General features: G+C 41.1%; 1 protein-coding gene across 2 annotated transcripts; it reads left to right on the top strand.

Moving 5' to 3' along the window:
• Window positions 1–716: 716 nt before the first annotated feature.
• On the top strand, window positions 717–15,983 carry lrrc74b (leucine rich repeat containing 74B). 2 transcript variants are annotated; one of them, XM_085786262.1, is made up of 10 exons: window positions 717–909; window positions 2,749–2,928; window positions 3,418–3,560; window positions 6,895–7,027; window positions 9,184–9,390; window positions 11,487–11,596; window positions 13,312–13,427; window positions 13,735–13,813; window positions 15,422–15,517; window positions 15,656–15,983. In XM_085786262.1, exons 1-10 carry the CDS (start codon window positions 783–785, stop codon window positions 15,770–15,772), a joined length of 1,308 nt encoding a protein of 435 aa, XP_085642388.1. In that variant the 5' UTR covers window positions 717–782; the 3' UTR covers window positions 15,773–15,983. The 2 variants fall into 2 exon arrangements, with proteins under 2 accessions (XP_085642388.1, XP_085642389.1); XM_085786263.1 differs by lacking the exon at window positions 717–909 and adding an exon at window positions 2,453–2,550 and having other exon boundaries at window positions 2,691–2,928.
• The last annotated feature ends 1,082 nt before the right edge of the window (window positions 15,984–17,065 follow it).

Genomic DNA, 17,065 nt, shown 5'->3' on the forward strand with positions numbered 1-17,065 from the left:
GTATTTATTCATTTTGTTTTTTTTATTTCTGTGTTTGCATATTTGCTGCTGCTATATGAACAACTCTGATCCAATCAGCCTCTGCTAATAATGACCTTTGTTGTGTAATTGATTGATCGAGGATACTATTCCATTTTAATGCATCAACTTGCAAGGACTTTGCATTTACTTACAAATAAAGAGAAACATTTACAGAATATGTCAACACAGTTTGCTTGGTTTGCTTTTTTTGTCCTTGTTTAGAAGAAACAAGTCGGTGAGATTGGAGAGGTTTACTCCGCGCGCCGGGGGACTTGTTTAAGGTCAATGCGTTTTATTCTGAAGGTCAGATTTAGAGATGTTGATAAAGAGCTTTTGCTCTGAAAGGAGAAACAAGAATTACAGCAAACAAGCCCCAACACTCTCCACCCTCCTCTTCTTCCTCCTCCTCCTCTTCCTGTCTTTGTAAGTGCTGGTCGTCATGGCTCAGAGAGCTGGCACTCCGAGGGTAGGCCTCTCGGGCGCTATGGCAACCGGTCAACAAAACAAATTGTGCAAACTTTACACAAGGACTCTGATTGGTAACCGGCTGTCAGGTATAGTCACACACATCAGCCCCCCCCCCTAAAAAACAGTTTGACCCTCCCCTTAGATACACTGTAGGCTGCAGGGCACCGACTGCTGGTCAGACACAGGACACTGATTTCTGAGAAACACACACACACACACACACATACACACACAAAACTATAAATCTATGCATAAAGGAAGCAAATATATAAATATCTATCAGTGTCAAAGTCATGGTTCATCACGGGAAGAAGCTGGCCAAGGAGACGCTGCTGCTGCTGCCGTCTGTGCTGGAGGACGATGACGCAGAAGCGGAGAGCGAGACGCCGCTGCAGCTGCAGAGGGAGGAGGAGGTAGGAAGTGACCGGCGTCCAGACCAGTCTGCAAACTCCTGAGCAGCGGAGGGAGGGAGGGAGGGAAGGGAAGGGCGGAAAAACAAACTTTAATGCATCCTGAGACGACATTATAGACTTAAATATATTTTGTCTTAGTTGTTTTGCTTTGCTCTTTGTTGACCTTTGACCTTTGACCTGTGATCTGACAGCAGACTCTCAGCCTGGAAGTCTAGTTTTAATTGGGTCTTTTTGTCGTGACCCGGGAACGTGCACGGCATCGCTCACACGCCAGATCAAAGTGTTTCTGAGCTTCACTGAACAAAGTCTGAGTGAGACGTGAAGTAAATGTGTCTTCTGTTGTCCTTCTGGGTCAAACTGACCCGATCTGTTCCCTTCCTCCATCCTTCCCTCTTTCCTTCCTTTCTCCCTTCCAATCCTTTTCCCTTTCCTTCCTTCCTTCCTTGCTTCCTTCCTTGAACCAATCTGTTCCATCCTTTCTTTCCTTCCTTTCTCCCTTCCTTCTTTCCACAATCCCCTTTCCCTTCCTTCTTTGCTTCCTACCTACCTTCTTTCCCTTTGTTCAACCTTCTGCTTCCTTCATTGACCTATCTGTTCCCTCCCTCCCTCCATCTTTCTTTCCTTCCTTTCTCCCACAATCCTTTTCCCCTTCCTTCTTTCCTTCCTTCCTCCCTTCTTTCCCTGTGTTCATCCTTCTGCTTCCTTCATTGACCTACAGTATCTGTTCCCTCTCTCCATCTTTCATTCATTCCTTTCTCCCTTCCTTCTTTCCACAATCATTTTCCCTTTCCTTACTTCCTTCCTTGCTTCCTTCCTTGAACCAATCTGTTCCCTCCCTCCATCTTTCTTTCCTTCCTTCCTTTCTCCCTTCCTTCTTTCCACAATCCCTTTTCCCTTCCTTCTTTACTTCCTTCCCTCCTCCCTTCTTTCCCTTTGTTCATCCTTCTGCTTCCTTCATTGACCTGCCTGTTCCCTCCCCATCTTTCCTTCCTTCCTTCCTTCCTTCCCTTCGTCCTTACTTCTTCCTTCCTTTTTGACCCTAATCGATTCCCTGCCTCCATCTTTCTTTCCTTAATTTTCCCTTTCTCCATCCTTCCCTCTTTCCTTCCTTTCTCCCTTCCTTCTTTCCACAATCCTTTTCCCCTTCCTTACTTCCTTCCTTCCATCCTTCCTTGAACCAATCTGTTCCCTCCCTCCATCTTTCTTTCCTTCCTTTCTCCCTTCCTTCTTTCCACAATCCTTTTTCCCTTCCTTCTTCCTTTCCGTCCTTCCTCCCTTCTTTCCCTTCGTCCATCCTTCTCCTTCCATCCTTCCTTGACCTAATCTGTTCCCTCCCTCCATCTTTCTTTCCTTCCTTCCTTTTTCCCATCCCTTTTCCTTCCTTCCGTCCTTTGTTCCCTTCGTCCTTACTTCTTCCTTCCTTTTTGACCCAATTGACCTGTTCCCTCCCTCTTTCTTTCCTTCCTTCCTTCCTTCCTTCCCTTCTTCCTTCCTTGACCCAGGAGAACAGCAGGGTTAAAACCAGAAATAGGAGTGAGAAGAGACATTTTAAAACAGCCTCAGGTTCAAAAGGATTAAACGGAGGTGGGGTTGTAAAGAAACGAGCTGAAAGAGTTGATCCACACTGATGGACTCTGTCGTCTTAAATGTGAGTATCAGTTTAGATTTTAGTTTCTTTTTTATTCTCTAGGCAGATCGAACACATCCATCAAACTCTCCTCTCTCTCTCTCTCTCTCTCTCTCTCTCTCTCTCTCTCTCTCTCTCTCTCTCTCTCTCTCTGCCAGCAGCAGGCAGATCTTACCAGTCACGACGTCTTTCTTACTTTCTCATTCTCCATCCAGCGAGGAGCGAGCCGGACAGAGGTCGACGTGCGTGGGCCAAAGGACCAACGCTCGAGCTCTGATGGGAATGTGCTAGACAGAGGTGAAAGAGAGGGTGAAGAGGAGGAGGAGGAGGAGGAGGAGGAGGAGGAGGAGGAGTGTGTGATCTCCGATGAAGACTACGACACAGATCTGGAGCTCAGAGGTACAGAGAAAGTTGACTTTTAGATACGTTTAGAGTGGAAAGCGTATTCCTATTATTATAATTTCATACTTTTCTGATGTAATAATAATTCACACACGAGGCTCACAGAGTGTTTTGATCTGATTCTGATCACAACATGTATTGATAAGGTGAAGTAAAAGCACTCCTGTCACCCCATCTGAGAGTGAGGAGCTGCCTCTCCGGCTCTCCACTCTCTAAATCATCTTCTAAAAAGAAAAACAAAACAAAACAAAACAGAAACTCCTCCACATGCCCGCCCACACATGCAGAGCCCTGTTTCTGCATCTTAATGATTTCATCTCAGGTTCTCAAGTCCTTGTGTCAGGCTTCCTCTCTCACCACAAGTGAAAACCATCTGGTATGAACGAGACGAGCTTCAGCCCCCTCGCCCCCTCCTCAGCCTTCATCACCCCCCTCCCCACATCTCCTCCTGATCCGTCCTTCCAGTGTCTTTGTCTGGTGCTGCAGGTCCAGAGAAGACCTACGACCCGACGGGCCGGGCGCGCTACATGGAGGCGTGTGAGACGTTGCAGGTGGTGCCCGCCTCGTCCTTCCTGCGCCGCATGAGGGATAGCGAGCTGTCCATGGTGCATTATGGGCTGGGGCCTCAGGTAAATCTAAAGTCATCAGTTAGTTATGAGCTGTATGGTATGAAGGAGTATTAGGGCCAGGCAAAAAAAAAAAAAAAATCCAGTACAAGAAAAAAAAAAGAAAAGAAAAAGTCGGGCAAAAAAAAAAAAAGGTTAGGCAAAAAAAAAGGAGAGGCTTGACCATTAGGGCCAGCCAAAAATACGAAGGAGTATTAGGGCCAGCAAAAAAAAAAAAAAAGTCGGGCAAAAAATAAATAAATCTGGCAAAAAAAAAAAGGGCCAGGTATAAAAATAAATAAATTGAGAAAATATCAAAATACTACAGTATAGTCAGTGGCCACCCATGGCCATCTGGCAAAAAAAAACATAGAAAAAAAAAAAGTTTTAAAAATTCTGATTCTGAAAAAGAAAATCCATCAAGATTCAAGAGCTTTCTTGTCATTGTACAGTCACCTGGACAATGACAGTTTTGAAAGCATGAACTGCTATAAGGTGCACTCAAAGGGAATTAAATAGATTAAAAGGAAAACAGCAGAATATAAAACTTTATTGCAGACACAGGTCCATATAACACATCATACAGTAAAAATAGTTAAAAAGAAAGAAAAATACACAGATAGAAAAAAATTTGCATTTTTATAAGATATACAACCAATGCCACCTAGAAGTGAATCTGTAGCAGCTTTTCAAGGGGCTGACTCGGGCTTCAGTTATGTGGTTCTCTGGTTTGTCCAGGCGACACATAAAACTAAACATCAGCTGTCTTCAGAGTGCCTCACAGGTTGGCACACTATTGGACACAAACAACTGACTGGCACTATTCAACCTAGGGATACAAAGCAATAACCTCATTGCATCGTTACACATACCGAATCGTTACAAATATATACACAAACACAATAAATACGAAATTCCTATATTTAAATATTAAGTGTAGGAATTAATGAATTAAAAGAAAACAACAAACCTTGATTGCACATCACGAGGTAGAGATGTTGAGGATATTGTTCATGTGGTGACAATAACACCTGATTATTACTGAGTGGTGTTTGACATTGTTGCAGCAGCCCCCTGATGATAATGATGATAGGTTCATGTTGTGTTCACGGTTTGTTTCCGCTGCCCTCAAGTGGCTAAAGAAAAACCAGAGAAGCCAGATAAAAATCTTAAAGGGATAGTTCACCCAAAATTTTAATTTCACTCATTATCTACTCACCCTCATGTTGACTAAGAGCTGGGAGAATTTTCAGAGTCCTCCGTGCCTTCGCTGAGTTACGGGGGGGTCCGCGCAGCAGTATTTGTCCATATAATGGTTGTGAATGGATACCACCTTTCTTCGTCCAAAGAGACACACCAAAAAACATCCAAATACCTCCATACTGCTCGTCTGTAATGTCCCTCTTGTATTGAAGCCCCGACATGAGAAATTGTTCCAAAAAAAATGAAGTAAGTCTATATTTTACGCTGGTTTGTAGCGGAAGCTCCCAGTGTCTCAGTTCACTGCTCTTCCTGTGTCGACCGGCGGAATAATTTCTCATGTCGGGGCTTCAATACAAGAGGGACATTACAGACGAGCAGTATGGAGGTATTTGGATGTTTTTTGGTGTGTCTTTTTGGACGAAGAAAAGTGAGCACCATTCACAACCATTATATGGACAAATACTTATGCGCGGACCTCCCTGTAACTCAGAGAAGGCACGGAGGACTCTGAAGATTCTCACAGCTTTTAGTCGACATGAGGGTGAGTAGATAATGAGTGAAATTTGAATTTTGGGTGAACTATCCCTTTAATAATAACACAAAGAGATGCTTTATTTAAATTTGAAAAAAAGAGAATTAACTGTAAGGTTCAACCCGGCCAGATCATTTCCATATTCACTCCTTCATGAGAACGTGTCTCTTCTTTCTTCACCTGTTCCCCTCATCAGAGCAGACTCACCTGGGAGTGGAGGAATGTTTGAACCTCCACTCGGAGCCGTGCTCTGATACCACATGTGATTAATAGGGTCCATGTGAGTCTGAAGGTGGTGGTGGTGGTGGTGGGGGGATGAACGTTAGACATGTTCAATAAGATTAGACTCCAGCGCCCGTTTCACATCAGCCCGAGACCTTTTGTTCAGCGGAGTGACTCATTAATTCAAAGTCACATTCTCCTCCAGGGGACGGCACTGATCATGAGAAGGTCTGGGGGAGCACCGTGGTTAAGTGCAGCGAGCGGCGGCAGCAGCAGCAACAGCAGCAGCTGAGCTTCAAGGAGTTTTCAATCTTTCAATTCCTAGGAAATAGATCATATCATCATATATTTATTTAACACGACCAGATAAAACAGTGACATTTACACAGAGTTGGAGGTGAACAAAGGTTTGCTCTCATTTAGGAGCTGAAACAAGTAAATGTAAATGAGACTTTAGATCTGCATAATGAGCTCTCTCTCTCTGTGAGTATAAATCAATACAGGCAGCACACCGCTCTCTTTGAAGAGGTGAAGGACTCTCCACTTGAATGTGTTGCTGGCGAGAAGATCTATATAACGCGGCTGAACTTATGCAATGAATATATAGGCTGCATAACACTGAGACATAGACACTTTGATGAGCAAAGATGCATAGTATATGTCCAATGCATTTCCTCCATAATTGTCAGAAAGATGTTTTGATAGCTAGTAAAACATTCCTCTGCAGTTTGCATATCTCTGTGCAAATGAGGAAAATTGCCTGGAGCTTTTTTAGCAACACACTTTAACAGTTTTTTTCCATGACGCTGTAAATTAAAGTTGTAAAAAGTAAATTTTTTTTTAATAAATCTTCATCTGTCAATCATAGAAAGAAAAAGTAAAAGCGCAACTGCTAAAAGGTTATTTAATAAATGTTTTTGCAGATTGACAGGCTTCTCCGATCAGAGAGAAACACACTCTCTATGTGCATTTGATTTAAAACACACTTTTATTCTGACGGGGGTTGTTTCTGCTCTGCTTTTTCTTTTCTTTTTTTTAATAAAAAAGATCAAGTTAGCATAAGGCTTCACGCACTCAACTTTCTCATTAGTCGTGCTGGAAACTATAATTTTCATGTTCTGCGAGCTTCATTTCTGACCCACGCCTCCGCAGGGCTCCCCTTCTGCTTCATTTGTCTCACACAGGTTTAATATTCCTCTCTGCCTGTGTGTGTGTGTGTGTGTGTGTGTGTGTGTGTGTGTGTGTGTGTCTCTGCCCACCTGCATCAGCATCCACTCTTTTAACAGAAGCACAGAAAAGAAAACATGCTGCAGTAAAAAAAAAACCCACAAGAACTTTGAGGGAACGGGCTCAGCTTATGTGTGTGTGTGTGTGTGTGTGTGTGTGTGTGTGTTTTTGCAGGGCACCAAAGCACTGGCGGTTCCCCTGGTAACAAACACTACAATACTGAGGCTGAACCTGCGAGATAATTGGATGGAAGGAATGGGCGGAGCTGCCATCGCCAAGATGTTAAAGGAAAATTGTTACATTACAGGTGGTTTCACTGGGCACACACACACACACACACAGGTGGAGGCACACATGCCACACATTTTATCCTCCCTCTCCCGGCTTCTCACCTTTCTCTTTTTGCAAAAAAAAAAAAAAAAGGGCCACCCGCCCGCTCTCCCACTTGTGTGGCCACTCTCACCTCAATTATACTGCCACAGCACACGATTTAACATCCAGGGTCTCCTGTCTAATATTTTTTCAAATGTCAGTCATATGTGCACTTCAGGAGCCTATAGGGGTAATGTATAGAGAGAGTGAGTCATGCAGGCTCTCTGGGCTGACATTAGCCTACTTCTAATGTCTTCCCATCATGCACCTCTGCTCATCTTTCAGGGGTTCTCTAGTCCCATTAATAACATATTAGTTACCAATGTAAGTTATATTATTTAAATATATGTGGTGTCGTAACTAATAATAATTTGTCATTTACATATTAAACAGTTACAGTTATTTACATGTTAAGTCAGTTATTGTCAATGGTCATTGGTCAAGTGTAAACATTATTTCCCTGGTTGTTTACACTTAGTACACCATTTGTTGCTGTAGTACCAGACTGTCAGGTAGAGGGCATATTGAGACTGTTACACAGAGGCCAAGTCTGTATTAGAGAGATAGTTCAACATTTTGGCAAATTGGCAAGCTATTTTTAGAACGCCGGAGCAGAGCCACGAGCTGCTCAGAGCTACGCTACGGAGGCTAATGGGATTTCCTGGTTTCCCTCATCAAACTCATCAAATACACAATCCAACAACTCCAAAACGCTCTGGTGGACAAGTTGTGACCTGCACATTGGAGCTGTTTTAGAGGCAAATACAGAGACTGCTTGCTGAAAAACTGCCCCCGACGGGAACGCACATCATCCATGAGAGCGTTTTGGAGTTGTTGGATTGTGTGTTTGATGAGTTTGATGAGGAAAACCAAGAAATCCCATTAGCCTCTGTAGCGTAGCTCTGAGCAGCTCGCGGCTCTGCTCCGCCGTTCTAAAAATAGCTTGCACCGACAATTAAAGGTAACGAACCTACTGCTATGAGTATAGGGATTATGGCAATGGGCCAATTTGCCAAAATGTTGAACTATCCCTTTAAGTACGTAGAAAAAATTATATATACTGGAAGTTATGTATAAAGTGCAAGTGGTTCTGTAAACAATTCAAACGCATTCATACAGTGTGAATGTGGTATGAATTAATAATGATTTCTTTAACGCGCTCTGGGTATCGGGTATCGTTAAAAAAGCACTATATAAAATGTAAGAAATTATCATTATTATTACAGTGTGATACAATGATTGTTTTTTTTTTCAAGATGCTTCAATACATATTTATTATTTAACATGCATTGGCTACATAGCTTATCCACACATAGCATCACCAGTTTAGAGTTGCAACCTGACCTAATGTGCATGTGTTTGGACTGTGGATATCCTGATATTTAAATGTAACAATTAATATTTATTTTTAAATGAACAAATGAATAAGTGATGAGGTTTCAGGTGAGATAATTTCAGGCGCTTTATAACAAAAGTTCTCATGCGATCATTTCCACATGAAATACAATAGTACTATGTTTACCGACCTTTGTGCTGAGGCCCCCTGGTGGACGGTGAATGTAATGTGTCCTATGTAGAAAATTTATGACAGTTTTATAAGTAATTTGTAATGTTATAATAACTACGTTTTGAAACTCCTTTCATAAATGTGTTTGTGGTGTTTTAAGGCCCATAACAGTGACAAGCCAGTGGGATCTTTGTGTCTATTTGTTAGCTAGCTGGTGAGCAGCAGGAAGGATCAAAACAGAAGAGAGTCAAGAGACAAATCGGGGTCAACAAACTGAGTTAGAGTCGTCCTCCGTACATGTATAAATGTATAAATCATCCAGCAGCTTTAAAGGTGGAGGAGCGACTGATAGACTGACATCACTACGGCTAAAAATGGCAGGTGTGAGTTTACAGAGTCATTGGAGGGTAAAACAAATGAACTTTTCGACATTTCATCCCCTAGGGAATTTCCTCAAACAGGAAGTGATGAGTGAAAGGGCTGATCTAAAACTGAAGACAGGCATCATGTTTTCTTTTCGAGTGGCCTCTCTCTCCACCTCACCGTTGACCTTTGACCTGTGTATTTGTGTGACAATTCCCCAGAGGTGGACCTGTCCGACAACAACCTCGGGGATTATGGGGCTGGAGCCGTAGCTGACATGTTGAAGGAGAACAGCACCCTGCTGAGCCTGAACCTGTCAGGAAACCGCTTCACAGACCAGAGTGCTGAACGTCTCGGCCCGGCGCTGACCACCAACACCAAGCTGCAGCACCTCGACATCAGCCACAACGCTCTGGGAGAGCGAGCAGGTAGTACAGCAGTTATTTAGTCAGATGGTCTTGTATTCACTGTGAGGTCCTGCCCTTCTTAAATAATGAAATATTACCCATGGTTCCCATTTTTATTGGCTTGATATTTAAGATTAACACTACTGATGCATATCTTTAAATATTTCCCTAATATAATATAATATAATGATAAAGAGTATATAATCAATAATAGGTTGATTACAGTTTATCCTAAAGGGGGTAGGAAGTTTATTTGTTTTAGTTTTGTAAGATCAGTCACATCATTGGAAATTTATTTGGTGCTTTTATTGTGAAAGCTCAGCCAAAAAGCTGTCTGCTCTCCAGTCTAGTGAGTAAGAGTTACTGATAAAATCAGCAAGTAGCAAACATATAGTCGACATTTGAAATCAGCCGCTGAGAGTTGATGGTGGTTACAACAGACTTTAATGAGAAATAAATGTATGTTCTCTGACTTAAAGTCACAAACTTGCAAGAAGGAAAGCAGAAAAGTTTAAGGAAGGAAACATTTTGCGAGTTTGGACAGATGTTGCTTGTTTTTCTTATCAAACATTTCTTTTCAGTTGGATTTAGCGCGATAAGGAAATACTTCAATCATCAGATCATTATGGTTCCTGTGCACTTCCAACTTTGTGTAGAGACGTGTTTCCTTCTTCGATAAAACAAAGCAATTTTTTAGGTTTTCTTCTCACAGATTTGTGACTTTATTATGTCAGAGAATAATGTTTTTTTGTTTTGCTTTTTGTTTTTTGTATAAGTTTGCAACAATATTTAAACTTAGAATATGTTTTCAGCTCAGAGATTTTTTTTACATTTATACTTAAATCCATCAAACTAACTTTATTTGTAGAGCACTTTTCATACAGGAAAGCAGCTCAACGTGCTTTACATGATAAAAAATAATAAACAGAAAGGACTTTTATACACATAGACATACACACAAACCTTTAAACATCCAGAAATTTAAACACTGAGGACATGCTACTTCCCTACTTCCCCTCCTACTACTTTTGCTCTCACAGACCGATTTGAAAACTAGTAGCATTAGTTTTTGAAAGCAGCTGAATCCAAAGTCACGTTTTTCTGCCTTATTATACTTAATGATAATTAGTAAACCCCTTTAAACTGAGCAGTAATTGCGAAAAAGTGCAGATTCATTTAACATTATGATTATATGCAATTACTGGTATCCACTATTAAAGGATTTTTTTTTTTTTTTTGGGGGGGGGGGGGTCTATTCTCATAAAACCCAGAGAGAGTTCGCCCTAATGATGCAGCCTTATCACTGAGCAGTTGCGGGACAGCAGGCAGCCGCCGACTGTGGCATTCAAAGGTCAAGAACATTTCGCCTTCATTAAAAACCTCTTTCAATTATCATGCGGATGAGCTTTCTGACAGGGCGCCTTGTGGAAGAATGGCAGACCCAGGATGCACTGAGCATTTGATGTAGGTAATTGAAAATAAATCTGTCTGTCTGTAGGAAAGAGGGGGGGGGGGACAACAGCGTGTCTCATCGCCACGCACGCCACCGCTATGATTCATCATCCCCACATATTCAATTCTGTTTTCTCCCCCTGCTGAAATATCAAAGGACATCCTCGTGTGATTTGAGAGCACTCTTCCATACAGCAGGTCCCTGAGAGGAAGCATACCACTCCAATACTCTGACATTCATGCTATGGCGTTATTGCTTTTCCAGCCAAGCACAGTGAGAGCGTCTTTTTTTTTTTTTTTTTTTTCTGATTATGAGCCACTGAGTGCCATGGACTGTCTTATCACCGTGATAAAGTGGGTGAGGTGATGATGGGGATCTTTCTCTCCGGGATCTCAGTCTCTATTGGTGCTCACACACGAAACACACAATCACACCATCTCTAAAGGGAATCTACTGCAGATGTGATAAATGGCACCCAAAGAGCACAGAAGTGGGTATTACGATGATTGATTTGCAAAAGTACAGTAGGCCTACTTCCTGTTGTGTTCTCTTATGGGTTTGACTTTTTTTTAATTTTAAAATATCAAAATGCAATGATTTGAGCTTTTCTTTTGTAAAACTGTAAGTAAGTTTTTATTTTTTTTCCCCTCTCTTCACTCCAAAGGGCAAATCCTGGGAGACGCCGTTTCAGAGAACATGGGCCTGAGATCACTATGTCTGGCCTGGAACAGCGTTCGAGGAAGAGGAGCTGTGATGTTAGCCAACGGCCTCGGAGTAATGCACCTAGAAATTAGTGTTTGAACAATATATTACTTTTTGAACTCTTGTAACTAGGGCTGTCAAACGATTAATTTTTTTAATCGCGATTAATCGCATTTTTTCCATAGTTAACTCGCGATTAATCTCTATTAAAAATATTATATATGGCGCTTTGGACTTTCAACACTCCAAAGTGTTATAATCTCTAGACAAACAACTTTTAGACCAGACCTAGTAGGCCTACCTAATCATAACACATGACATGATGCATGAAACTCACACAGAATTGAAACGAATTGCATCCAGTGGAAATTGCCCTTTACTTTGCTACGTCTCTGCCTGGCCATGTGCGTTTGTTGACAACAGACGCGGTCAAAAAATCAATACATCGCCACGTGCATTTGTTGACAACAAAGCCGTCAAAAAATCAATGGATGGAGCTGTGGATATATGTTAGACTGTGTATATTTAACTTGAAGGGGGCTTACCGCCACCTACTGGACTGGAGGTCCCACACTCCAGTCCTCCAGTCCAGCAGACAGAGGACAAAATGGGCCGCGATTAACCGAGATTAAAAAATTTAATCGCGTTAATTTTTTTAATTAATCTCATCGCGATTAACGCGTTAACTCTGACAGCCCTACTTGTAACACAAAGGAATATAGTGAAGGATCAAACCCAGTAACACTTATCTGTCATTGTCCATGTCACTGGTCAAGCACTCGTACACTCATACTGAAACTTATTACATTAACGTGCTGTTAAAACGGATAAAAACTCAATTTAAAGCTCCTCATCGAGGTCCAAGAGGTTGTTCCAGTTTAACCCAAGGGTGTTGGACTGAGTCCTTGCACATAAAAAAATCAGGAAACCATTTCTCTCTGGATATTTTTGCCACAGCATGATGATGCACAAGGGGGCATCGTCAAGGGAAACAGGAAATAAACTTCCCAAAACAGTTCCCCCCTAAAGTTAGACGTCTATTATTGTCTAAAATGATCCTCGCATTGCATTGGAACCAAAGGGGGTTTATGAAAACCAGCATCAGCCGATCTGTGTTCACACATAGTTTTTTCTATTGTAAAGTAATTTTGGATTTCTCTTAGCAGGATTAAGAGCGTCATTAAGAGCGCCATTGTACCAAAACCACAATATATCCCTTTTTATGTTCTTACAAGAATCTGGATCATATCTGGAGCATGTATGGAGATTTTTTTTTTGATGTGATCAGAGCAGGTCCATTCCAGATTCATATATTCATCATAGAGTCATAGTTTTACATATCTGGGCGACTACAGCTCCAGATTCTGGAGTATTTTGTGCAGTGCATGACATATCCTGATGCTGTGTAAACCAAAGTTATTTATGAAGTTTAATGATTCGATCCAGAAATGCAAGCTGCTAACTTACTTCATGAAACAGCCTCTGGTTGTGTTTTCATGAGCCTCCTCTCAGCAGGAAAGTGCAGCAGCTTTTTTTTTTCTTTTTAATAACTTTTATATCTTAATAACTGAGGTGGTCAAGAGGAGCTGCACTGCACTGACAGGTTTGACTGATTCAAAGCTCATTATGCTGCTTTCAATTTAAATTAAAATGTGCCTTTAGGCCTCAGGTAGCCTTGTTAGAGAACCTGTCCAAATTTGACTTGTTATTGTATTTGAAATGACCGACCATCTTTCTCTAAATCTGTACCTTCACCAAACATGTTTTTTTCTTTTCTGTTTTTCAAGGGGAACATTTCGCTCAGATCAGTGGATCTGTCGTTTAACGGCCTCGGGAAAGAAGGAGCCGTTGCTTTAGGGCAGGCTTTGAGAGACAACAGTGTGTTGGAGGAGCTGAATGTGAGGTATGAGCCTTTGTCATCTCGGTATCTGATAATCAGATTAGTTTACAATAACTGACTTACACAAGGCAGAGGCTGCAATTTCACTGCAGATAATCATATTCTAAGTCATGAATGAGAGCAAATGACATCTCACTTAACTTCTCCTGCAGAATAAATCTTGCCGCTAAGATTTCTAGACATTTGTGCTCCTTGGATGAATAGCGCTATTTAAAAAAGAAAAAGAAAAAAAACACTTTATGATTGCTTCTCTCACACTCCAACACACATTTTGTTTGTTTGTTTTTTATGCATTTGTATCTTGCCACAGTAACAACCGAATACCCCCTGAAGGAGCCATCCGCCTCGCCGCGGGCCTCAGAGTAAACAAGACAATCAAATCCCTGAATGTAAGCTGTTGAAAAGAGATTGGTTCTGGCCTCAAAAGCAAAGGGGGGCATCGGTGGATAAAATGGGATAAATAAATGGATCACTGTACTTTGTTTTAATGTCAACACCAAAGCTTCTCAGGGGCTCGTCTCAACTGGAGACAACACTAAATTAAGTTACAGCCCGAGAATTTGATATTGATTTCTCATGCTCACCTGAGTTGAGAAAATAGAGTAGCCTATAGGTGTTTGACTGCACACTAGAAGTCCAAAAAGCTTACAATGAGCAGGTCAACGTGGGCAGTTTGAGACAGCTAGCCTTCAAGGTCCAATGAAATAAGTTTAGATCTGAAATATATTTTGTATCTGGATTAGGCTACTATTGCAACTGTTCTTTTTTTCTTTTGCATATTGTCTTGTCAACCAATGTTTTAGTTGATTAATATACATTGATGCTCCAACAGTAGCCTACCGGTTCTGTGTTTTGGTAAATTTGCTAATATCAGCATGAGCTGAGAAGAAAGATTTCTGTCTGTACAATAAATGGATACAACTGCTGCTATAGCAGCCAGTTAGCATAGCCTTTAGTTTTTCCAATTTTATCTAATTTTATCACAGGCTATTAGGCTACTAACTATAAGCTCACCAATTAGTTCATCACATCTCCACTGTTTATACAAAAACTAATTATGGGTGCAACTGTGTGATGTCATATTGTAGTATTGATTTAGCCTTCAGGAGGCTGGTTTTAGCCAACAAACTACAGTCCTCCACACAACCCAGTAGGCCTATAACTAGGTATATTTGAACTAATTAAAGCAGATATCAGTGGAATGTTTTTGTTAATATAAGTCCTAAATAGTCCTATTTTCCGTCAGCAATCACTTACATGAAGTATTTCAGCCTAAACACGAGTCTCTCCGTCACTCTGCTCTGCTGTAACCCGAGGAGAAAATTTTCCTTGTGGGATACAAGTGTTATCCAATGAGGGGAGAGAACGGCATGAAGGGCTGTGTGTGCAGCCAAGGGATGCGCGTGAATGTGGTGACGTAGCACAAGGACCAATTGATGCCTGACAAGGGCGGGGGCTGCTAACTCATGGTGCGTTCAAGGAAACTCGTACTTTGTGTTTTTCCTTCCTGTGAAGTCATACCAGTTCGATCTGGTACGAGTTCACGGGTCGGAAGTAACGAGTGGCCGTTATAGGGAACTTTCACAGACAACAGGACGGTAAAAACACGAGCTACGGGTTACCTGGAACGCTACCAAGTCGTAGTTGTGACTTGAAGCTGTAACTTACGGTTTCAAAAGCCTGCCTTGAACGCAGCATTAGCCGAAACGGCCGTGCCGCTGTTATCTGCTTTAAATAGTGCATATTGATGAGGGGCTTCGTTACTGCTGCTCAGAAACAAGCTGGAAGTTTTCAGTCTCCATGATAACAAACAAAGCTAATATATGCTAACCACTAGGAAAAAAAAGTTGTCGCCAACTAGTCTTTTAAAATGTTTCTGCCAATTAGAAAAAAAATGTTTTGAGATTGTGCAAGGAAACCGTCTTTTAAATCAATTTAAATTTATTCAACCTACCTGTGACAGATAAGTGCAGTAGTCTTATGTTTCTTTTGGTCAGGTTGGCAGGAACCCCATCCTGAGTCCTGGCTGCTACGGCGTCCTCAAGTCTATACAGGAAAACCCAGATTCAGCCATGGAGGCATTGGACTTTGCTGTGAGTCACACATAGCTACTTGTATCTCACCTCTGTCAGACCTTCTGAAAATCTTCAGATCTTTATTTTCATTTATTTGCAATAGATAACCTTGCTCACTTGCCTCTCTCTGTGTTTGTTCACTCTCTCTTTCTGTAGGACATCCCGGTGAACCAGGATTTTGAAGACTTGTACACAAAAGTGAAAGAAACATTTCCTGCGCTTACAATAAACCACGGGGGCAGAATTGGCACATTTGGAAAAGCAAAAGCTTGAAAACATGTTACTGTAATTGCTGTACTTTTATGCCAGAATAAATGGTAGGAGTCTTGTCAAAGCCCTGTGGACGTTTTCATCAACAGAAGCATGGATGCCTGCAAGGATATCACTTTGAAAAAAGATGTCATATCCTTGTGAATAAAATGTATTCAGAATAAAAGTTGCTTAATATTAAATGAAAATAAAGATGTTTCCAAGGGAGTTTGTTCACATTTTTTAAAGAAATGATACATAAGCAACAGTGTTTTTGTGCCACTGGCAATAACGTCACCGAACACTGGGATACAACACAGGTATTGAGTTTGAATCTTTTTAGGTATGATCTGATTTGATGTTATATAATGTCAGTGGGTAGAATGATGGAGAGGATCAGAGAGCACTGCATTGTGTATGAAAAGAACTGAAAGTGGGTTGCACAAAAAGGATTTAAGTACTGCATGACTAGTCTAATAGAGAAACCAGCTTTGAAAGAACGGGCCGCTATTAGATAAGAGACCTGTTTACTGCAGCAGGACAACTCAAATAGTGTCAGATACAGGTAGCAGTCGTTGGGCGATGTGTCCCTCCCACACACACACCCAAAGATGATCTCCAATCCGGTCATTTTATTTCATAAAAACAGAAAATATATCTGGTAATATCACTTCCATTAGTCAGTCCTATTTGTTATCTTTAATTCCATGGATGCAAAGTAGTAATGTTTTAAACTGTGTTTTGTGTTAAAACGATATTGAGGCACTTAATGTAGGAGTATTTTATATTTTCTGTAACAACAGACTATAGCCTATAGACAAGTCAGCAGAATGAATTTGACAGAGTTGTGATGTTCCTGTCCTATCATCCTAAGACATCCTGACAGCAACTTTTTCACCTGTCAGGACATGTTCCTGTTCCTGACAGCTGCTATAAGTCAGTCAGGAGTATGAGTAGCTTAATGCATATGTATTATATGCATTTGTATGCAAACTGACAAACAAATGAATAAACATTTAGTAAAATGTTGAATAAAGGCATCATTGCATTCTTCATTGCTGCTATGTTGTTATGTGTTTGGCTACAGCCTATATAAAAATATTCTACACAAAACACACAAAGGCTTCAGTTGTGTGTAGCCTATAGGAAATGTGTGATAGAATAAAATAAAATAAAAATAAAAGTAGACCACTGAAACTATAAAGTTGGTGGCTTTAGTGTCTTGCTGTCTTGAAATCATAGACTGTAATCTGTCATTATCTGTGGAAAGGAGGTTGGAGGTAGGAAAACATGCTCAACTAATCATGTCTGATCGAT

The sequence above is a fragment of the Trachurus japonicus genome, chromosome 9, assembly GCF_045865225.1.
Source record: "Trachurus japonicus isolate A0001 chromosome 9, Traja_1.0".
NCBI classification, from domain to species: Eukaryota; Metazoa; Chordata; class Actinopteri; order Carangiformes; family Carangidae; genus Trachurus; species Trachurus japonicus.